We start from the raw sequence: 23,759 nt of genomic DNA, 5'->3' as shown, positions 1-23,759 counted from the left end.
CTGCGCCAGGCGCTTGTTGTGTTATATAGGCGTTGCCGACCGCAGCGCAGTATTCTGCCTGTTTACATATCTCTGTATTTGAGTACGCATGCCAGTTCCAGATTCTTTGGCGCTTCAGTGTGTATCCAACACTCACACTCCTGGCGCTGTTTACTACTGCCGCATATACATACTGATCCCGTGATGATGTTACAAACTATCAGGGATGATGGAGAAGGATACATGTATCAATCTGAATCAAGGGACCGGAAACGACCGAGTCGAAAGTTATAAGCAGAAAGAATTTCTGATACCTCTGGCAGTGGTAGTAGGGACAAAAACAAGAAAAAAATTTGGTAAATATGGACTCCAAAAAGCATAGCCTAAGAGTTATGAGCACTTGTTCATCTTCGCTTCTGTGAATCATATCTCTGCTACTCAAGTGCCCTTAGCGCTTAAGAGATCCCTTTCAAAACCCATATTTACTAGATTTTTTTCTTCTTGCTTTGGTCCAGACTATAACCTCTGAATGTTGCCTATCCTACAATTTTAGCAAGGAGATTACAGGTACATCTGTTCCATTGCCATATTTTAATTTTTTTAAAAAAATCTGAAATCCGAAAGCTGATTATTGAGATAAAGCTATCGAGTAGCTCGGCCTTGAGCCTCAGAGAAAGGAACAAATTAGAAACTTGGATTCGAGGAGGGTAATTTTCAGTTTCCAAAACCAAGGCTCGTCGCCACTCCATCACAGAGTCGATGGCTGTCGCAGAGGGTGCCTGTGCAGAGGCCGGGCTGCGCAGCACGAGACATTACGGCTCCCGCCGGACTGAAATTGCTGTCTCACAGATGGAGAGGAGAAACCGGCGGAGCGATCGCTTTCTCGGCTGCGGTGAATTTTCACTTGCGTGCAGCTGCGAGGCGTGTCCCCAAGGCGACTGCTCGCTGGCAAAAAGTGATGCAGTGCCGCCTCAAAGAGACAGCCGCCTTAATTGGCCTTGTCATCCCTCGGAGTGTTGGAGACCCCGCGAGTGCGTGCAAGTCCCCTTAAGCAGCTCAGCTAGAGTCCTGGTTCAACGAACTGAATCTCTAGTTTCCACTCCGAGTTGCAGTTTAAATCCGTGTGTCGGACAGACAAAAATAATGGAACGCAGACCTCAACCTTTGCTGTCCCAGATGAGCTACATGGGCACATCGCTTTTACGCCAACCCTTGCCACCTCTATTCTTTCTTGGTGCACACTTCTGCCTTATAAAAAGAGCACACTGCTATACATAATTTTTCCCTAACGTATGTCAAGTCATCAGTTTTAAAGAGAAAAAGTGTAGCAAGTTGGACATTGCTACCACACCACATTTGGAAAAGTCGTCTCCACGAAAAGACGGACTCGATGCGGCGTGTGTTTCAACAAGTCGAGAATCTTACGTGTTTCACTCAGAAATATCCGTCTGCTGCTTTCCGCTTGTTCGCCCAGAAAGGTTTTGTGTGATTCGATGGATGTCCAATCAAATGCAACTATCACACTACTAGAATTAATTTAGAAAATTAAGGGATTACCAAGCCGGCTTTCGGAGGAACAGATCAACTATAGAACAAATATTCACCCTGCGTCAAATTTTGGAAAAGAAATGGGAATACAGTAAACCAGTTCATAATCTTTTCATAGATTTTACAAAAGCATATGATTCAGTGTTGCACTCAAAATTATACAGAATTCGTTTGGAATTTGGAATACCAAAGAAGTATGTTAGACCTATAGAAGCGAGTTTGAAAAACACAAAAGGTAGAGTACGCGTGGGGAAATTGGAGTCAGAAGAATTTGTAATAAAGAACAGACTTAAGCAGGGAGATCCCCTGTCTACGCTACTTTTTAAATTAGTCCTAGAATATATTGTACGAATGGCAGCAGATAATTCAGAGGGTGTGGAGTTAAATGGAAATATTAAGATATTAGGATATGCAGATGATCTAAACATCATTAGCGATAGGAAATAATCTGTAACAGCAAATGCGAATGCGTTAATCAAGGCTAGTGAAGATGTAGGTCGAAGGATAAGTGAAGACAAAACTAAATACCTGGTTACTATTAGAATGCCAACAGCAGTAGCTCAGGAAATGTTAAGAGTTGGAGACATGCAGTTTGAAAAAGTGAACACATTTAAGTATCTGGGCGTGGACATCACTTCGAGAAATGAGATTGAATCCGAACTGAAGAAGAGATTACGGGCAGGAAATGGGTGCTGCTTCTCACTGAATAGATTACTTTCATCACGGATATTGCGTAGGAATTTAAAGATTAGAATATACAAAACTATTATTCTACCAGTTACGCTGTATTGGTGTGAGACTTGGTCTCTCACTGTGCAAAATGAAAAGCCGTTTCGAGTATTTGAAAACAAACTTTTGAGGAAAATTTTCAGAGCAAAAAGCGATGACATTAGCGGAGACTGGCGAAAACTGCATAACGAAGAGGTTCACGAACTCTATTCAAGCCTTGACATAATCAGTATTATTAAATCACGTAGGCTGCGATGGACGGGTCACGTAGCTCGAATGGATGAGGGCAGGGCAGCGCGCAGAGTACTGGTAGGGCACCTACAAGGAAAACGTCCTGTGGGGAGACCGAGGCGTCGATGGGAGGACAATGTGAAGGCTGATTTGAGGAGCCTAGTTATTGAAGGTGAATGGAAGGAAATAGCCCAAGACAGGGACAGATGGCGAAAATACGTTGCTGCGGTAATGGACTCTCGAGTCCGGTATGACCAGTAAGTAAGTAAGGAATGAGTATTCGTGCTGACTCCTCAAACAGCCTGCATTCGCTGACGTTTCACGTACGTATCGACTACAGAAGTAAGAGAGTAATTTCGCCATCACACAGTTTCTCTGTGCTCTGTAAAAAATTTGTTTTTAACGTTTTTGAAGCTGCGTTCCGTTTTGGATCTTTTGACTCTTGAATTCCTTTCTTGTAACACAGTTCAGACCCCTTTATTTGTTGTTTTCATTTCTGTGAGACTTACGCTCGTATATGTGGTATCTCACCTGATCTCACTATTCACAACGTTCACTTGCGACTAACTGAACGGACAGTTCGTAATGTTGCGAAAAAAATAAAAATAAATACAAACGGCACGAGGGAGTTTTGAACCCGCTTCCTCCGCTTGATAGTCCAACAACTCGACCACTTTTTTTTTAGTCTCATTTTGTTCGTCGCATTTGTTCCGTTCGGAGGTCCCCTGACATCTGTTGAGGTTCATTGTTGAGCCATTCACTCAGTTTTTTGATTACAGAGGACAGCTAACCCTCTGACCGCGCTGAGCTATCGTGCCGGCACTTAACTTTGGCGCCGCGGATGTTAACCTCCGGTCAGTATTACACTCGTTAAGCTTGGACCGTTAACTATTTTTATTTTGCTGTTTTTTTTTCACAGTTCAGTCACACCTTCTTCCTGTTTTTATACCTGATTTGTGTTCAGTTTTTGAAAGGCAATCCACTGGGCCCTCTTACACTAAATCCGAGGCGACTGCGATGGGGAGTTTACCTTGTTAGTACTGAAACGTCCCCTTAGAAAAATTATTGAATTACTGTGCTGGAGACCCTTAAGTTATTTGATTTTCAAACAGCTGAGCAGAACTGAACGTACTCTGACATTTCGCTCTTTACTTATTCTGACCAACACTAAACTGGCACACAATATTTTTAGCGCAACGCAATCTGACTTTCAAAAATCACTACAAAAGAATGGCCCTGACTAACATTAACCTATACTTTTCATGAATCACTTACCTCACAAAAATCTTCGTTACTCGAACTACTGCAATACAGCGAGCGCCACTACTGCCAGCTAAATAAAATATTCTAGCACTACTTCTTCAAGACTGCAAGGAAATCCACTATATCCGTGTGCATTTTCTTTTCCTGCTCAGACTTTGTGCATAAAATTGTAATTAATACTGTGATGAATGATCAGGACTGTCTTTATGGACGGTGAGAAAATCTTTGCTTTTGGCCAACAGTGTACCAATAAGTGTGTGCATTTGATATCTTTGTTATTGTAATTATGAAAAATTTTAACAAATATGTATTGGCCAGTGCCCAAAACAATTTGTAAAATTTTTTGTGGGGACAATGGGGGCTATGTAAGTAGGCTGTTTAGGTTTTTTTTATTGGTAACGCCACGTAGCGCTCTGTATGAAAATCACTGGCTGTGCTGTGCGCAGACTGTGGCTGGTTTGCGTTGTTTGCTATTGTAGTGTTGGGCTGTTGGCTGTTAACAGCGCGTAGCGTTGCGCAGTTGGAGGTGAGCCGCCAGCAGTGGTGGATGTGGGGAGAGAGATGGCGGAGTTTTGAGAGCGGATGGTCTGGACGTGTGTCAATCAGAGACAGTACATTTGTAAGACTGGATGTCATGAACTGCTATATATATATATATTATGACTTTTGAACACTATTAGGGTAAATACATTGTTTGTTCTCTATCAAAATCTTTCTTTTGCCTACTATGCCTATCAGTAGTTAGTGCCTTCAGTAGTTTGAATCTTTTATTTAGCTGGCAGTAGTGGCACTCGCTGTATTGCAGTAGTTCGAGTAACGAAGATTTTTATGAGGTAAGTGATTCATGAAAGGTATAGGTTATTGTTAGTCAGGAACATTCTTTTGTAGGGATTTTTGAAAGTGAGATTGCGTTGCGCTAAAGATATTGTGTGTCAGTTTAGTGTTGATCGGAATAAGTAAAGAGCGAAATGTCAGATTACGTTCAGTTCTGCTCAGCTGTTTGAAAATCAAATAACGTAAGGGATTTACCACCACAGTAATTCAATAATTTTTCTAAGGGGACGTTTCAGTACTGATGCTCTCGAAGTCTGCGACCGAACTGGTGCCGACAGGCGATGGACGACTGGATAAGTCAGCGTTGACAGGTGAAGCTAAACTCTGTTTTTCCGGAAGTGTGGCGCTACCCACTCTTTCCACAGATGCGGTTCAGTGCCTTCTCGATGCCGTTTCGCGGCTCTGTGCTGTTCGGTGTGCAGTCGATGCTTTAGGACTGCAGACACAACCCTCTCCACCAACTACTTTTCCTACTCCCATTCTGGATGCTTCACTGTTTTTGGCAGGCAATGTAGTTCCAAAAGATCTGCACGACAACAGCTACTTCCAAGTAATCTCTTCATCATTTTCTTTCCAAATTACGTTATTTTATCAAATTGCAAACCGATGGAGTAATTCGCTGGCGTCTTTAGCTGACCAGTATTTGGACGTAGTTTGTAAATAGTAATGTTTCGACTTACATGAATTAAGATTTGGACGCGCACTGGGATTTGAACCCGAGTCTCCTGCTCGTTCCTTTTTCTCTTATCCCAATAGCTGGAAGTGCATGCAAAAATTGCCCTTTCGTTAATGACCTGTGCCAAGACAATATTTTGCAATAGCAGATTTGCTTGGCTGTTGTAAAGTTGAGTGACGCTTACGCTCAGTATGACGTGGCAGAACTCCAAGGAATACGGTAAGCATACGCCTTATGCAAACCAAGATCATCCTATACAGGAATTAAATGGAGTTATCTTATATAGTGGTCGAGGAACGCATTTCAAATCATATTTCGGAAAAATACGACCAGTCCTACTGGAAATGCTCCTTGCGTTAGGCAAAAAGGCCGTAGACTTTGGTGCCAGACTTTGGTGCCACCTTACTACTACCATCACGCACGTCCATAGCGCAACGCACGTCTGATCTGTGTTTCACTATAACCATTCCGACGAAAGATGACATCAAGATGGGCTAACCCAGCTGATACTCTCAGGGATCGAGATGGCGTGGGCCCTGTGAGTGAGTTAGGAGTACCCATTCACCCTGAGCTAGATGGTGACAGTTCAGCTTGTAGATACAAGTCAGTATGAGTAGGCTTCCTCTGAACGGATGTCCATCGTACCATCCATCAGCTTTCTTTTTGACCAACACCTCAAGGTAGGGAATGCAACTATCGTTTTTACGTCCATTTTGAAACATTCCGGTGAACTGAATTCAAATGGTATTAAAAGTTGTTCTAATTCTTACTGCCACGGGGCCGAATAACAAAAGCATCGTCTACACGCCGGAAAAAATACGCAGCTTTCGAAACCACATCAGAACCTCAAAAGCCACCGTCCCCAAGACACGTTTCTCGAAGTCTTTGAACGAGTCTGACATCCAAATAAGTTTTGATGTGATCTCTCTCTTCACATTGCTTCGTCTGATTCGTTACGATTCATTGAGGTTAGATTTGCTGTTGAATTAACGAAACTGTTTCGGCATGTGTTGACTTCCAATTGCTTTTTATTTAATTATGCTACGAGCAGAAAGATGGAGTTGCGGTGGAAAGCCCATTGTCACCTGTTATTGCCAGTTTGTGTCCCTGATTACTAGTTAAAGACGCCACCCTCAGAACACAGGTACATTTTTTCTAATTTTTTAATGGACTTCAAATAAAGAGTGACTGAAACAGGAAACCAGTATTATTTGTTTTTTTTTTTTACATTTTTTCTACTAACGTTACTTCAATTTTTTCGGATTAAGCGTATCTTTAAGCAAATTTTCATTGCTTTTCCCTGTTTCCGGCACGATGTAACTGACAGGTAACAAACTAGAACCGATGTAAAGTAAGATTACTTTCACTTTTTTAGATGAAGCTAAGTATGGCATTTTCCGAATATTAAAGAATATCGATTTAAATTGATTGTTTTCTTAACAACCTGAAGAGTGATAGATTTATAATACGGTTTGAATCCCTTACGATATGTTTTTCACCTTTCGCCATATTTTTTAAGGAAATACAAATAGCTTGAAAGGTATCTGCAATATCAAAATATTGTAGCGGTGCTGCTCTCTACTGCGTTCCTTTTCCCCACAGCTCCTTCAGTTTGATTTTATCCGATGCCTTTATACTATGATAATATTGTGGGTATGTTAGCCACAATAAATAATACGCATATCAAAATGCTGAATAAGAACTAATTTAATTACTGCTTGTAAATATACACACAACATTAACCTGCACACTATACAACAAGGGAATGTGCCTAGTACCTCAGAGAGAGCTGCTTCATTTATAACCGTGCAATAATTCACTAACTCGTTTTTCATAAGCATGTTAGTTCGATGATGATGATGATGATGTTTGGTTTGGGGGGGGGGGGGCGCTCAACTGCGCGGTTATCAGCGCCCGTACAAATTCCCAACCTTTGCTCAGCCCAATCTCGCCACTTTCATGAATGAGGATGAAATGATGAGGACAACACAAACACCCAGTCATCTCGAGGCAAGTGAAAATCCCTGATCCCGCCGGGAATCGAACCCGGGACCCCGTGCTCGGGAAGCGAGAACGCGACCGTGAGACCACGAGCTGCGGGCATGTTAAAAAAAAAAAAATGGCTCTGAGCACTATGCGACTTAACTTCTGAGGTCATCAGTCGCCTAGAACTTAGAACTAATTAAACCTAACTAACCTAAGGACATCACACACATCCATGCCCGAGGCAGGATTCGAACCTGCGACCGTAGCGGTCACGCGGTTCTAGACTGAAGCGCCTTTAACCGCACGGCCACACCGGCCGGCGCGGGCATGTTAGTTCGAGAAATATATCAAATGAACCGAGACTTACTTAGCTAGATTTCAGAAGCAGAAAAGACCAAGGTTACTAGACAGATGCGCTATCCATTATTCCACATTGACACTGTAGCTTCAATAGCTGCGTCGAATATCCTAGTACGTCTGCCTCGCCGATACGGATTCCAACTCACGCCACAGCCCATGGTGCTAGGTGGAGTGCCCATGTGGCACCACAGGTAGCGCATCTGCTTCGTAAGCAGGAGACCCCGGTTAGAATCTTTTTGCTGCTACGAATTTTCATTGCTTCAGCTTTATCATTAGTGTAGAATACGGTGAGATTCAATATGTCTCAGAAACATCAACTGTATATGGTTTGTAAATATTCAGGACTTGAAACGATGTCATGCGAGTACAGAATATCCGTCGGTATTGAACCTTTCAAGATGAAACTGATGATGTTTGGTTTGTGGGGCGCTCAGCCGGCCGGTGTGGCCTAGCGGTTCTAGGCGCTGCAGTTTGGAACCGCGAGATCGCTACGGTCGCAGGTTCGAATCCTGCCTCGGGCATGGATATGTGTGATGTCCTTAGGATAGTTAGGTTTAAGTAGTTCTAAGTTCTAGGGGACTGATGACCTCAGATGTTAAGTCCCATAGTGCTTAGAACCATTTGAACCATTTTTTTGGGGGCGCTCAACTGAGCAGTTATCACCGCCCGTACAAATTCCCCAACTTTGCTCAGTCCAATATCGCCCCTTTCATGAATGATGATGAAATGATGAGAACCGCACAAACACCCAGTCATCTCGAAGCAGGTGAAAATCCCTGACCGAGCCGGGAATCGAACCAGAACCCCCTGCTAGGGAAGCGGGAACGCGACCGCGTGACCACGAGCTGCGGACAAATCTTTCAAGACATGCACTCCACTTTTAACTGCGCCCGTTCCGACCGCGGTTCCAAACAAGTTGCAGTGACGGCTTCCCACGTGCACGCACTGTCGCGTCGTTCGTTACTTGCACTCGTGGATGCAATTACGGGAACTCTTAGCCGTGCTCTCTAGTGCAGCCCAGAAGAAGTTTATGCAGAAAGCGTGAAGGCTTGGCTTGAGATGGCTATCGCTGTTGCCTCACCTCACGCGACACGGCTTGCTCCGTAGCTTGCTGCGAGAGCAAGCAGGCATGTCTTGGGAGGGAGAAGGAAAGAACCGCTCCGCAGCGCACTCTCCATTTCGTCGAGAGGCAGGGGCACGCCTAAAAGGCGGTCATTAACGACCAGCAAGCGCGATGGCGGGCGAGCAGGTTAACAAGTCAGTAAAACATCACGTGGGCGGAGGCGAGGCGAAATGTGTTCCTCGACCGCTCGATCGTACCAGAGCTGTTGCGCTGGAACAGCACAGTGAGTGGTCAGGACGTAGGTAGTGTACTGTTCTCTGCTGAGAAGAGTGTGAGCGACAGAAATGCGGCAGTACATCGGATGTGCTTTGTGACGTATGGCAGAATAATACGAGTCGCTCTAAAAACATTAGCGAAGTGCATGTCTATCAACTTTGTACACTACTGGCCATTAAAATTGCTACGCCAAGAAGAAATGCAGATGATAAACGAGTATTCATTGGACAAATATATTATACTAGAACTGGCACGTGATTACATTTACATGCAATTTAGGTGCATAGATCCTGAGAAATCAGTACCCAGAACAACCACCTCTGGCCGTAATAACGGCCTTGATGCGCCTGGGCATTGAGTCAAACAGAGCTTCGATGGCACATACAGGTACAGCTGGTGAGAGATCTGGAGAATGTGCTGTCCAGGGCAGCAGTCGAACATTTTCTGTATCCAGAAAGACCCGTACAGGACCTGCAACATGCGGTCGTGCATTATCCTGCGGAAATGTAGGGTTTCACTGGTATCGAATGAAGGGTAGAGCCACGGGTCGTAACACATCTGAAATGTAACGTCCACTGTTCAAAGTGCCGTCAATGCGAACAGGAGGTGACCGAGACGTGTAGCCTATGGCACCCCATACCATCACGCCGAGTGGTACGCCAGTATGGCGATGACGAATATACGCTTCCAATGTGCGTTTACCGCGATGTCGCCAAACACGGATGCGACCATCATGATGCTGTAAACAGAACCAGGATTCACCCGGAAAAAATGACGTTTTGCCATTCGTGCACCTAGGTTCGTCGTTGAGTACACCATCGCAGGCGCTCCTGTCTGTGATGCAGCGTCGAGGGTAACCGCAGCCATGGTCTCCGAGCTGATAGTCTATGCTGCAGCAAACGTCGTCGAACTGTTCGTGCAGATGGTTGTTGTCTTGCAAACGTCCCCATCTGTTGACTCAGGGATCGAGACGTGGCTGCACGATCCGTTACAGCCATGCGGATAAGATGCCTGTCATCTCGACTGCTAGTGATACGAGGCCCTTGGGATCCAGCACGGCGTTCCGTATTACCCTCCTGAACCCACCTATTCCGTATTCTGCTAACAATCATTGGCTCTCGACCAACGCGAGCAGCAATGTCGCGATACGATAAACTGCAATTGCGATAGGCCACAATCCGACCTTTATCAAAGTCGGAAACGTGATGGCACGCATTTCTCCTCCTTACACGAGGCATCACAACAACGTTTCACCAGGCAACGCCGGTCAACTGCTGTTTGTGTATGGGAGATCGGTTGGAAACTTTCCTCATGTCAGCACGTTGTAGGTGTCGCCATCGGCGCCAACCTTGTGTGAACGCTCTGAAAAGCTAATCATTTGCATATCACAGCATCCTCTTCCTGTCGGCTAAATTTTGCGTCTGTAGCACGTCAACTTCGTGGTGTAGCAATTTTAATGGCCAGTAGTGTATAATTGACTTGTTCACGCGCAAACGATGCAAATATACAAGATGTTTATAAAGACCCTTACTGTTTATGTTTTAACATTAAAAATTTTGGTTTTTTGTGGGTGATATAAAAGAATGTACACAACAGAAGAAAGAGCATTTGTTGTTGCTGACCAACTGCATCCGGGACTATGTGAGTAACTTTTTTCCTGGGAGATGAGTTGGTCATATATCGCCAAGACTGCGCTTCCCGCTCGCCCGGTTTGACGCCAGTGAACTTTTTCATCTGGGGATTTATCAGGTCCGAGGTGTATCAGGTGCAAATCAGTAACCTTCAATAGTTGAAAGGCCGCAGTTTTGCAGATGGGGAACAAACAACGCCAGCTACGTTAGCAACGATGTTTCAGGCTACAGAGGAACGATGGAACTTGTACTTGCATCTGCAGGGTGATGACATTGAAATGAACTAAATTTGTGTCAGGAAATGTATCAATGTACGTTCATGATATTTGTAGCCCATAATAAAGTGGGAACTGCTAAGTGACACTATAAACTACCTGTACTGTTGAATCATCACACCATCTCAGCGTAGTGATATTATCCGAATAGTATCAGTCAATGTCTTAATTTCTGTAGCTACGATATTGACAGTGAAATATAAATACATTGCGTGACAAAAACTAAAATAAAGTAAAGCACCCAGAAAATATGGTCGGATGTCAATGTTACTTCTTACTCATACAAATCATCGATGAGTATGTAAATGATTACAGTTCCGATTCTCTGCGACAAACAGAACGACGACCAGTGCGGGCACGACTCGGAAATATGGGAAGGTCTTGATCGCGGAATTCTTTATTAAGCGTTACGCGTTTCAGAATTTCGTCGCCAGACTAAAGATTTAAATCAAACTTTAGTAAACAGCTCACGTAAGTGAGCACGTAGACTCAATATAATGCCATAATCTATTCGAAGTTAACTAGGTTTTCACTGAAGTTTCATTTAAATCTTCAGCCTGATGATGAAATTTTGAAACGCACAACGTTTAATAAAGAACTGTGCGATAAAGACCTTTCCGTATTTCAAACATGTGACAAGTGTGAATGGCTCACCACCTCTGCCATGGACGTATTTATCTATCGAGTAATGAGACCACTAGAGTGTATTATTGTTGTTCGTATTTAGTGTTGTTACCAGGGCTGGCAGGGCATATTAGGGCGTGAACAGCGTCTGATGTCGAATGAAAGGCCGCGTACACGTACGAGACAGCGTTATCAGCACCTGACAGTTTGAAAGGGGCTTACAGTGGGCCTCTAGTTGGTTGGCTGGTCGAACCGCGTAGTGTTCATGTTTGTGGGACATTTAGATGTGACAGTGGCCTGATATTGGAGTGCATGGGAACGAAAGAGGAGGTATAGAGGAAGACAGCAAGTATGAGCCACATAAGCCAAAACTGGTATAAAATATTTGTTGTTTGTGTTGAAGTGATGCATAGCTGCATAAAACCTTTATTTAAATGTTTTTTTGTATGATTGCCGAAGAAAAAACGACGCAAAGCAAGAAAAGATTCGAGATGTTCAGAAAAAATGTTGCGTATTATGGGCCACACAACAAAACAGAATTGTGATTCACAAATAAATTAATCTGCTTTTATATCAACATTACAAGATGATAAAAACATAGTTGGTTAAAAAACTTTTCAAACTCTGCAAGACATTTCTAATTGTTTCTTCGTCAAACTCTCCTAGAAGTCTTCACTTGCTAGTTTCATTTCTCTGTTAAATCTGTGAGGCAGTTATAAATTTTCTGTCAAATCGTAAACGAACGCATAAAACTCAATTTTAGCTAGCGGCATTAACCTAGAATCTAAATCTCTCATGTGCGTAGCAAGCATTTCTTCGTAATTGTCTTCAAATATTTGTTTGAAAAAACCGCGTCTGTGGTGTCGTAGATGTCGCTGATTCCCTACAATTCATTTTAATCTCCTTTTTTATGTAGTTCTAGGGACATTAAAATGCATTAATTCTGGTCTAGCTGTGAGGCGGTGGTGATAGTTCCCATGTGATTCTTGTTTACAATGAGTATTTGATGTGTGCATGGATGTTTCACGAGAATTTTGACTTATATCACTGACACTGTAAATACAAAAATTGGCGGGAAAAATCAATGTCAAAGGTAAAGTTCGTCGCTTTTCGTAGGAGAGAAACATAGCATAGAACACGCATGCACACACATACATGAAAATAATATTCGTATCAATTACTGCGTACTAAACACAGTGTTTCAATGCATAAACTAAGAGAATGCCAGCAACGAAACGCGACGCAACGAATTTACATCCAAGTCTGCCAGGAGAACTATATTTTTCGAACGGCCGATACCACTGATCATATGCAGTCGCGGAACGGTAGGGGGCCAGGGAAGAGGCTTTGAATTACTTCATTGCCGTACAAAAGAGCTGGAACTGCCATCATTTTGTAGATTTTCGTCTGTGTCTCCCTGTGGCTGTCTTTCAACAGTTATAACTCGCCTGCACATTCACACGAAAGTAGCTAACTTCCGATGTCTTGGTCGCCGCTTATGTGATTATGCAGCCTAGGTAAGTACTGATACTTTTACGAGACTGGTGCTACATACGCGTATTTTTGATTTTACATCGTCCTTTCAGGTGATACTACGCTAAAAGTAGTAGAGCAGTTTTACCATTTTGAAAAAACGCGCTATGTTCATATATGTAGAATGAAAAATAGTCATAGGTACCAACAATTGATGTAACACATGAGCACGAGTCAGTAAATAGCGCAAAACGCTCAAAGTTTTTAGGTGTACTTACAGATGACAACTTAAACTGAAAGAAGCACTTTAACAAGTAAGTTCAGCTCTCTTCGTACAGTTGGTAATCTTGGAAACAAACAGATTAATATCTTGACATGTTTTGCACATTTCCACTCAACAATGTCTTATGGAATAATTTCACATGGTTACTCATCACTTAGAAAGAAAGCATTAACTGCACAAAAGCGAGCAGTAAAAAGAATATGTGGTGTTTACCCACGGAAGTCATGTAGCTACCTCTTCAAGGAGCTAGGCATTTTAATTACGCTGTTCAAAAAATGTGTGTGAAATCTTATAGGACTTAACTGCTAAGGTCATCAGTCCCCAAGCTTACACACTACTTAACCTAAATTATCCTAAGGACAAACACTAACACCCATGCACGATGCAGGATCGAACCTCCGCCGGGATCAGCCGCTCAGTCCATGACTGCAGCGCCTTCGGACTAGAACAGTGCACCAGAAAAACTGCTACTTGTGTTCCATATCAATTACTTGCATGGACATACTAAAGACCGCTCGGCTAACCCCGCGCGGCAATTATGCTGTCATAATACATGTATTCGCTAGTGGAATTCGTCGTAAATAATCCATCACAATTAGAGAAGAACAGTAATGTCCATGCCTACAACACTTCAGTGAAAAATGACCTTTATTACCAATTATTAAGGCTTTCAGTGGCTGAGTATGGAGTCCAACATGCAGCAATAAAAATTATCCTTCTCCACTTAGAGACACTCATTCTTAAGGTTATTTTATTGAAAATCACTCTGTCAGTTTACAGGGGGCGGCATCATGCAGCACACTTTGTTAATAGACCCCGAAAATCGTCGAGCAGCCTCACTTGCAGCAGCTTTGACACATACTAGTGATGCCGCGTTATCATAGGAGGAGAAGGCATTCGTGCCCTGCAGTATACAAAGCTATTGATAATATTGCTATTAGTATGAAGAATGGAGTAGGTGCCCAAGTGATTTTGCATGGCCCATCAGTCTTTTGCGGGTGCGTATTGAATTGCACGCTTACGAACGCAGACGATAATAGACATGGTAGTGGTTGTGTTACTGTGGCTGTAGTACGTGGTCCTCAAGTAGACACTGTAGCAGGGCAGGAGACATTTAACAGTCGAGAAATTATTGCTTATCGGACATTTCAGATGTGTGAAGTCTGTAACAGAGATTGAGGTACATCTTATTATATGTCTACAATGCCGTTAGTTCTCAGGACGAGGAATCATCGTAAAATAAATGAGTCAGAATCTGTGTCCGTATGGCTTAATGGAGCTCTTAACTGTAGCAAGATTAAAGTTGTTTGTGATGTAACACATTGTTACAGAAACTTAAACAAACTAGCTATCCCTTCCTTATCTCCCGTGAGATTAAAAAAAACAACAAAAAAACAAAAAAACAAAAAAAAACAATCTACACATTGATCTTGCCAGAAGTCAAGTTTGGTAAAATCTCATCTCGTTATCCCAGGGCCAGCGAATACTAAAGGACGGATAATGTAGCCAGGAAGCCCCTACATACACTCCTGGAAATTGAAATAAGAACACCGTGAATTCATTGTCCCAGGAAGGGGAAACTTTATTGACGCATTCCTGGGGTCAGATACATCACATGATCACACTGACAGAACCACAGGCACTTAGACACAGGCAACAGAGCATGCACAATGTCGGCACTAGTACAGTGTATATCCACCTTTCGCAGCAATGCAGGCTGCTATTCTCCCATGGAGACGATCGTAGAGATGCTGGATGTAGTCCTGTGGAACGGCTTGCCATGCCATTTCCACCTGGCGCCTCAGTTGGACCAGCGTTCGTGCTGGGCGTGCAGACCGCGTGAGACGACGCTTCATCCAGTCCCAAACATGCTCAATGGGGGACAGATCCAGAGATCTTGCTGGCCAGGGTAGTTGACTTACACCTTCTAGAGCACGTTGGGTGGCACGGGATACATGCGGACGTGCATTGTCCTGTTGGAACAGCAAGTTCCCTTGCCGGTCTAGGAATGGTAGAACGATGGGTTCGATGACGGTTTGGATGTACCGTGCACTATTCAGTGTCCCCTCGGCGAGCACCAGTGGTGTACGGCCAGTGTAGGAGATCGCTCCCCACACCATGATGCCGGGTGTTGGCCCTGTGTGCCTCGGTCGTATGCAGTCCTGATTGTGGCGCTCACCTGCACGGCGCCAAACACGCATACGACCATCATTGGCACCAAGGCAGAAGCGACTCTCATCGCTGAAGACGACACGTCTCCATTCGTCCCTCCATTCACGCCTGTCGCGACACCACTGGAGGCGGGCTGCACGATGTTGGGGCGTGAGCGGAAGACGGCCTAACGGTGTGCGGGACCGTAGCCCAGCTTCATGGAGACGGTTGCGAATGGTCCTCGCCGATACCCCAGGAGCAACAGTGTCCCTAATTTGCTGGGAAGTGGCGGTGCGGTCCCCTACGGCACTGCGTAGGATCCTACGGTCTTGGCGTGCATCCGTGCGTCGCTGCGGTCCGGTCCCAGGTCGACGGGCACGTGCACCTTCCGCCGACCACTGGCGACAACATCGATGTACTGTGGAGACCTCACGCCCCACGTGTTGAGCAATTCGGCGGTACGTCCACCCGGCCTCCCGCATGCCCACTATACGCCCTCGCTCAAAGTCCGTCAACTGCACATACGGTTCACGTCCACGCTGTCGCGGCATGCTACCAGTGTTAAAGACTGCGATGGAGCTCCGTATGCCACGGCAAACTGGCTGACACTGACGGCGGCGGTGCACAAATGCTGCGCAGCTAGCGCCATTCGACGGCCAACACCGCGGTTCCTGGTGTGTCCGCTGTGCCGTGCGTGTGATCATTGCTTGTACAGCCCTCTCGCAGTGTCCGGAGCAAGTATGGTGGGTCTGACACACCGGTGTCAATGTGTTCTTTTTTCCATTTCCAGGAGTCTATTTGAGGCAAATTACTTTGAAACATCATTTTTAAGGAAGAAGAACGGACCCAAAACTGAACCTTGTGGGACTCTCTTCGTATACAATTAATTAATTATCTTTTGGATTTCCCTGACGATGAGCACATACCTCGAAACATATTGCGGAAATCAAACACTTCTAGCAACACAACAAAGAACCTGTTTATAAATTTCATCAAACGGTCACGGTCGAACAGCAACTGATACGGTTATAAACTGTTCGATGGAGCCGCTTCGTCGACTTGGCATCGAGGCGTGGACGGGTGTGCAGCAGCGACAAGTTTGGGCGGCATTCCGCGACCGGCCGTGGAGAAAGTCGCTCCATTTGCAGCGCGCGACTCAGCGGTTGATAGGCTCGTTCTCCTAGCGGGGCAGCCCGGGAGAAGCAGGAGGAGTAGGAGGTGGGTCCACTGGCCGCTCCGCTTGCGACACCTCGCCAGCGCTCTGCGCTCTACATTGCCCTCTTATACTGTCTCTGCTCTGGACAGCCGCGCACACATTTGCATTAATATTTCCTGTTCCATTCCGTCTCTCAGTGGTATCCAGCTTTGCGACACGCACACTGCTTTATATGATCGTTAGATAACCTGGGCAGTCCAGGAAAGGGATCGCTCACGACTGCGATGTCGTCATCTTTCATTCCCCGCTCACTGAAGAGTATGTGAAGTTTCAATTAAGTGGTAGTATTACAATGGTAAAGCTGCTATTCCAATTTATGGCCCACGATCCTCAAAAACTGAAACTAAAATCAAATTTATTGACACTATGGGAAAGGAAGTTGTTGTGCTGTCAGTAAAGACATGTGATGCAACTTTCCACCTAGTCAAATCCTGCTCAGCATCCTCATTTCTGCTTAACTAATCCAGCCTACATCCATTTGAACCCCACACTTCTCTTCAGAGCCGAACGAAAATTCCTAGATGCCTCATGACGTGTCCTACCAACCGATCCATTCTATTAGTCAAGTAGTGCCATAAATTTCTTTTCTTCCCAACTTAATTTAGTGCCTCTTCATTAGTTACCCAACCTATGCATCTAATTTTTATCATCATTCTGTAGCATCACATTTCAAAGCTACTATTTCTTTATTGTCTGAATTGTGTATCGTCCACGTTTCATTTCTGTGCCATGCTACATCCCCAACAAATACCTTTTTATAAACTTCCTACAACTTAAATTAATATTCATTGTTGACCTCAATCAGTTAGTTTTCTGTCCAAAGCTAGGTAGTTACATAGTCCACAGACCATTTGGACGATTCTTTTATCGAAATGATGGAAATTTGTGGTGAGAACTATGGGACCAAACTGCTGAGGTCATCGGTCCCTAGGCGTACGCTCTATTTGATCTAAATTAAGCTAACTTACGCTAAGGGCAACACACGCACCCATGCCCAAGGGAGGACTCGAACCTCTGACGGGGAGAGCCGCGCGATCAGCGACAAGACGCCCCGACCGCACTGGTACCCCGCGCGGCTATCGAAATGATATTGAAAGAGCCAGTTTACAGGGTAACGTATTCATGATTGTATTGTATGTCAACCGGGGGCCTAGAAACGATGGAGAGGTTCCGTCCCCGCCGCAGCTGCAGTGCTCCACAACCCCACGACGACTGCCGCAGTCCACTTCACTCCTCCGCCGCCCCACACCGAACCCAGGGTTATTGTGCGGTTCGGCCCCCGGTGGACCCCGCCCCCCCTTCCCAGGGAACGTCTCACACCAGACGAGCGTAACCCCTATGTTTGCGTGGTAGAGGAATGGTGGTGTAGGCATACGTGGAGAACTGGTTTGCGCAGCAATTGCCGACATAGTGTACTGAGGCGGAATAAGGGGAACCAGTCCGCATTCGCCGAGGCAGATGGAAAACAGCCTGAAAACCATCCACAGACTGGCCGGTTCACCGGACCTCGACACAAGTCCACCGGGCGGATTCGTGCCGGGGACCAGGCGCTCCTTCCCGCCCGGAAAGCGGTGCGCACGGCCAACCGGGCGGGCCGTATTCATGATTAGTGTTAACATTAATGAACACATTATTTTCAGTCCTAGTCATGCAGCTAAACTTAAAAACAAGTTTTGGAACAGAACGAGTTGTCCAGGGGAAATGATTTAAGTTCGATTTAAAACTTGTTTTTTACTTGTCAAACATTTTGTTGGCATTGGATAAATGATAAAAAATTTTAGTTGCTAACAGTAATTTATCCTGCTGCTGCAAGTGCAACTGCTCGACGACTACTGGAGTCTATTAACAAAGTGTGTTGCATGGTGCCGCCCCCTGTAAACTGGCAGAGTGATCTTCAACAAAATAACCTTAAGAATAAGTGTCTCTGAGTGGAGAAGGATAATTTAAAAGCGAATTAGTAACTTTAATTTTGTTTGGCATACTCCCTTTCATTTGGAGAAGTGACTGGCTCATAGGCAACACACAACGCATATACACGACGCAGAGTGCCTACGCCCTGCCGCCTCTCACTGGCAACACCAATACAAAATGACGGTATGGCCAGTGCACATTTTCCAGAATGAAATTTTCACTCTGCAGCGGAGTGTGCGCTGATATGAAACTTCCTGGCAGATTAAAACTGGGTGCCGAACGGAGACTCGAGTTCGGGATCTTTGCATTTCGCGGGCAAGCGCTCTACCATCTGAGCTACCCAAGCACGACTCACGCCCGCTCCTCACAGCTTAACTTCCGCCAGTACCTCGTCTCCTACCTTCCAAACTTTAGAGAAGCTCATTTTGGAAACAACCCCCAGGCTGTGGCTAAGCCATGTCTCAGCAATATCCTTTCTTTCAGGAGTGCTAGTACTGCACGTTCGCAGGAGAGCTTCTGTAAAGTTTGGAAGGTAGGAGACGAGGTACTGGCGGAAGTGAAGCTGTGAAGAGGGGTCGTGAGTCGTGCTTGGGCACGTCAGATGGTAGAGCACTTGCCCACGAAAGGCAAAGGTCTCGACTTCGAGTCTCGGTCCGGCACACAGTTTTAATCTGCCAGGAAGTTTGAGCGAACATGTTATCTAACAAAAGTGATGTATCACCTCTCCACGTTTGGTGCGAAGTTTTTGGAACAACCTGTATATGTGAATGGCCTTCCACTTAACATTCATCAAACAGAATTAGTCCTCTTTAGAGACGATACTAGTACTGCAATAAATTCCTTTAGTGAGAAAACGACAGAAGAGATTATTAATGACATTTTTCAAAGAATTATGAAGTGGTTCTAAGAAAATGGACTAAATTCTGAGAAGACACAGCTATATTCAGTTCTTATAACAAACAGACGCATATGAACAACTGAAGTAGCACATGAAAAGGAGTCAGCAAACAGGGTAGAAGGCAATACATTTTTGGATATACTTATTGATGAATACTTTAACTAGAAGTACCTTATCACTCAGCTGCGTAAAAAATTGAAACCAGCTTCTATTTCTCTTCATGCAATTGCTAGTCTTGGAAACAAACATATGAATCTCTCGACGTATTCTGCGCATTTTCACTCAATAATGACTTACAAATTTCCTGGGAGAACTCATCATTTACGAAGAACGTACTGATTTAGCAAAAACGAGCGGTTAGAATAATATGTTACTGTACCATAACTATAGATATATATTCGCTAGTGAAATTCGTCATGAACAACCCATCGCATTTTGAGACGGATATTGACGTCCATACCTAAAACATTAAAGGAAAATTGACTTTTATTACCCATTATTAAATCTGACAGTGGGTCAGAAAGGAACTGAATATATAGCAACAACAGTGTTCTATAATTTGTCCATAAATATCGTACATGACAAACCTAAATTCGAATATATGTAGTGATATTTTCGTATTGAATATAGTGTGTGCACGCCGTAATTTGTAACTAACTTACTTTTTTTCATATAGTTCAACAACTGTAACCCTGTATCTATATATGTATATGTAGATGACGCAATTCGTTGATGGTTTCGGTTTTGTGCTTGTATCTGCAGAGGACGTCAGATGACTCGCCGAGGTCTTCGCGGGGCAGCCGCAAGTTCGACAGTACGAGCGCGCGCGAGGAGCTGGGCGTGTCTGCCGCGGACTGGGAGGCGGCCGTGACGCCGTCCCTGGGGGCGGCGCGATCTGCCGGCTCTCGCAGGGGGCCGTCCGCCTCCAGGGGGCAGTCACAGCAGCAGCCCGCCTCCAGGAGGAGACCGGCCGCCCCCGTCGCTCGCCCCAAGATCGACCTGCAGGTACGGACACGAGAAACCGACCCGTTTAAACCGATACCGGTATTTTAGTTCTGATTAACCGGTATTTGTTTAATCTCGACTACAACAGCTTTGTTTTTCATTTTTAGGTTTCCGTACCTCAATCTATGAAAACGGAAACCTTATAGGATAGCTTTCTTGTCCATCTGTCTGTCTTTTTCTCTGTCTGTGCGATTGTTAAGAACCCTTTACCTCAGGAACGGGTGAATGTATCAAGTTCAAATTTATGTCAACTATCAAGATTTTCGGTTCCCTGACAGTGTAAAAACTTTGAGCTTCTAAGTCAATTCAATCAGAAGATCAGGCCATTTATGTCAAGGAATTTGATACTTGAACTCGCACATCAAAGCCTATAGGATACTTTCCGTTGACCTAGAATCATGAAATTTGGCAAGAAGCAAGGTTTCACAGTACAGGTAAAGGAAAAAATCCGAATATTGTTGATTTATAATTATACCACACATAAAGAATTTTTTAACGTTTTTTATCCATCTGTCTGTCTGACCGACTGCTAAGATCCCATTTTTTGGAACAGGTTGGCGTATCAAGTTCAGATTTATGACAGATACCAAAATCTGTAATTCCTTGGCGGTGTAAAACACTTATGATTCTAAGTCAATGCAATCAAAAGATGCAAAATCGTTAGGGAATTCAATATTTCGAGAATTACAGTGTCAGGGGTGTGCCAGAATGCCAAATTTCAGGCATTATCTCTCACCATGGACAAAGCAGTGGCCAACGGCCTTCACTTAACGGCTGAGAGCAACAACGTTTGCATAGAGTTGTCAGTGTTAACAGACAAGCAACACTGAGTGAAACAACCGCAGAAATCAATGTAGGGCGTACGACGAATGTATCCGTTATGACAGTGCGGTCAAATTTAGCGTTAATGGACTACGACACCACACGACCGACACGAGTGCCTGTGGTAACATCATGACATCGCGAACAGCGCATCTCCTGGCCTCGTGATCATATTGATTGGACCCTAGACGTCTGGAAAACAGTGGCCTGGTCAGATGAGTCCCGATTTCAGTTGGTAAGAGCTGATGGTAGGGCTCTAGTGTGGCGCATACCCCATGGACCCAAGTTGTCAACAACCCACTGTGCTGGCTGGTGGTGGCTCCATAATGGTGTGGGCTGTGTTTACGTGGAATGGACTGGGGCTTCTGGTCATGCATATATTCGGCTACTTAGAGGCCCTTTGCAGCCATTCATGGACTTCATGTTCCCAAAAAAAACGATGGAATTTTCATGGATGACAATGCGCCATGTCACCGGGGCACAATCGTATGCGATTGGTTTGAAGAACTTACTGAACAGTTCGAGCGAATGATTTGGCCATCCATATCACCTTATGAATGCCACCAAACATTTATGGGACGTAATCGAGAGGTCCGTTCATGCACAAACTCCTGCACCAGCAATACTTTCTTAATTATGGGCGGCTATAGAGATAACATGGCTCAAAAATTCTGCAGGGGACTTCCAATGAACTGTGGGGTCCATGCCTCGTCGAGTTCCTGCACTACGCCGGATAAAAGAAGGTCCAACACGATGTTAGGAGGTATTCCATGTCTTTTGTCACCTCGGTGTAAGCACATTCGAGAAACAGTCACGTCACAGGGGCATCACACTAATAAGGTGTAACACTACCTCTAGCCTAGACGACGGCCTCAGTTCAGCGAGCATGAAAATCCACACATTTCTTCCGGTGCGCCAAATCCAGATGAAGATTCACTTTTGGATGATAAGGTCCTGTACAGCTACCAAATTGTGGGGACGTTGCTAGATATATTTCACCTGCTGTTCGAAATACCAGTAGGCATTTTTATCGGTTTGAGATGAGGTGATCTAGCGGGCCAATTGAGGTACGGCAGGGTGTTTGGGTCTTCATCGAGCCAGGAACGTATGCGTGCAACCGTATGAACACGGCTGTTATCTTGTTGGGGGGTGTCAACAGCATACTCATCACGAATACGGTATGGAGGATATTGAAATAAGCATCCTGGTTCATGCTGACGGTAACCTAATAGAGCAGGAGCAATTAATGGTACAAAAACGACAAAAAAATTTCACATAACAACCACCAACCTCAACTACACCCTCCGCACCCTGCGGCTAAATGCTTAATCGGATCCTTGATCCACCCCATCCGTTGCATCATTTGGAAAGAGGATCGTCTAGCCACATTATGCGCCTCTATTGGGCTACCTTTCCACTGCGGTGACAGGAGTTATGGGATACTTGCCAGTATCGTGTCGGACCTTCTTTCGCCCGACATACTGCAGGAAGTCGGCGTGTCGTGGCCTCAAGAAGTCGTTGGAAGGCCCCTGCGGAAATAGTAAGCCATGCTGTCCCTATAACCAGTGGAGCATTTTGTGCTCGAATTGGCGTCTCGATTACGTTCCATATATATTCGATAGTACCCAGGTAGAGAGATATGGATGGGCAAATCCAGAATGTTCTTCAAACCAGTTGCAAAGAATTGTAGACCGATGACATGACACATTGTCATCCATAAAACTACAATCGTTGTTTAGCTGCAAAAGTCCTCCAAGTAACAGAACATAACCAATTAGTTCAGGAGCCCAGGAAAGGCGATGTCGCGCTGTTAGCAAAGGTACTCTCGTTGGTCGTCTGTTGCCATAGCCCATTAACGCCAAATTTCGCCTCACAGTCCTAACGGATATGTTCGTTGTGCGTCCCACATTGATTTCTACGGTCATGTGACGCAGTGTCGCTTGTCTTCTAGCACTGACAGCTCTACGATAACACTTTGGCTGTCGGCCTCTGCGTTTTCCGTGGTAAGAGGTAATGCCTGAAATGTGGTATTCTCGGCGCACCCTTGACACTATGGATCTCAAAATATTGAATTCCCTAACAAATTCCGAAACAGAATGCCCCATGCGTCTAGCTTCAACTACCATTTCACGTTAAAAGTCTGTTATTTCCCGTCGTGCGACCATAACCACACTAGAAACTTTTTCACATGAATCATCTAAATGCTATTGACAGCTGTGCCAATGCACGGCCCTTTTATACCTTGCGCACGCGATACCGCCACCACATATAAATGTGCATATCGCTATCCCATGACTTTGGTCACCTCTGTGTACGTTTCTGTGTTGTGTGACCACTGAAGGCGCAGAATGAACAGTGATCTTCTACGTGGTACATGACTTCATACTCCACTGCATCCAGTTCAGTCCCCACTATTCGCTCTGAAACTGGGTGAGAAGGATATGCATTCACTGACAGAAACAGTTCCTGATGGGTTTGAAACAGACAGCCATTGAAAAGGGTTGACACTTGTCTACGGCCCCTGA

General features: G+C 44.8%; 1 protein-coding gene across 1 annotated transcript in view; it reads left to right on the top strand.

The window, feature by feature from the left end:
- LOC124605503 (mucin-5AC-like) overlaps nt 1-23,759 on the top strand; it is a 350,511-nt gene that overhangs the window by 242,591 nt on the left and 84,161 nt on the right. Inside the window, exon 3 of the mRNA XM_047137235.1 lies at nt 20,170-20,412. Within this exon, the coding sequence (XP_046993191.1) occupies nt 20,170-20,412 (243 nt within the window). The remainder of the gene's footprint in view (nt 1-20,169; nt 20,413-23,759) is intronic.

Source organism: Schistocerca americana, chromosome 3 (genome assembly GCF_021461395.2).
Source record: "Schistocerca americana isolate TAMUIC-IGC-003095 chromosome 3, iqSchAmer2.1, whole genome shotgun sequence".
Taxonomy (NCBI): domain Eukaryota; kingdom Metazoa; phylum Arthropoda; class Insecta; order Orthoptera; family Acrididae; genus Schistocerca; species Schistocerca americana.
The sequence above is the reverse complement of the archived record's forward strand: the minus strand, read 5'-3'. Positions and strand labels throughout refer to the sequence as shown.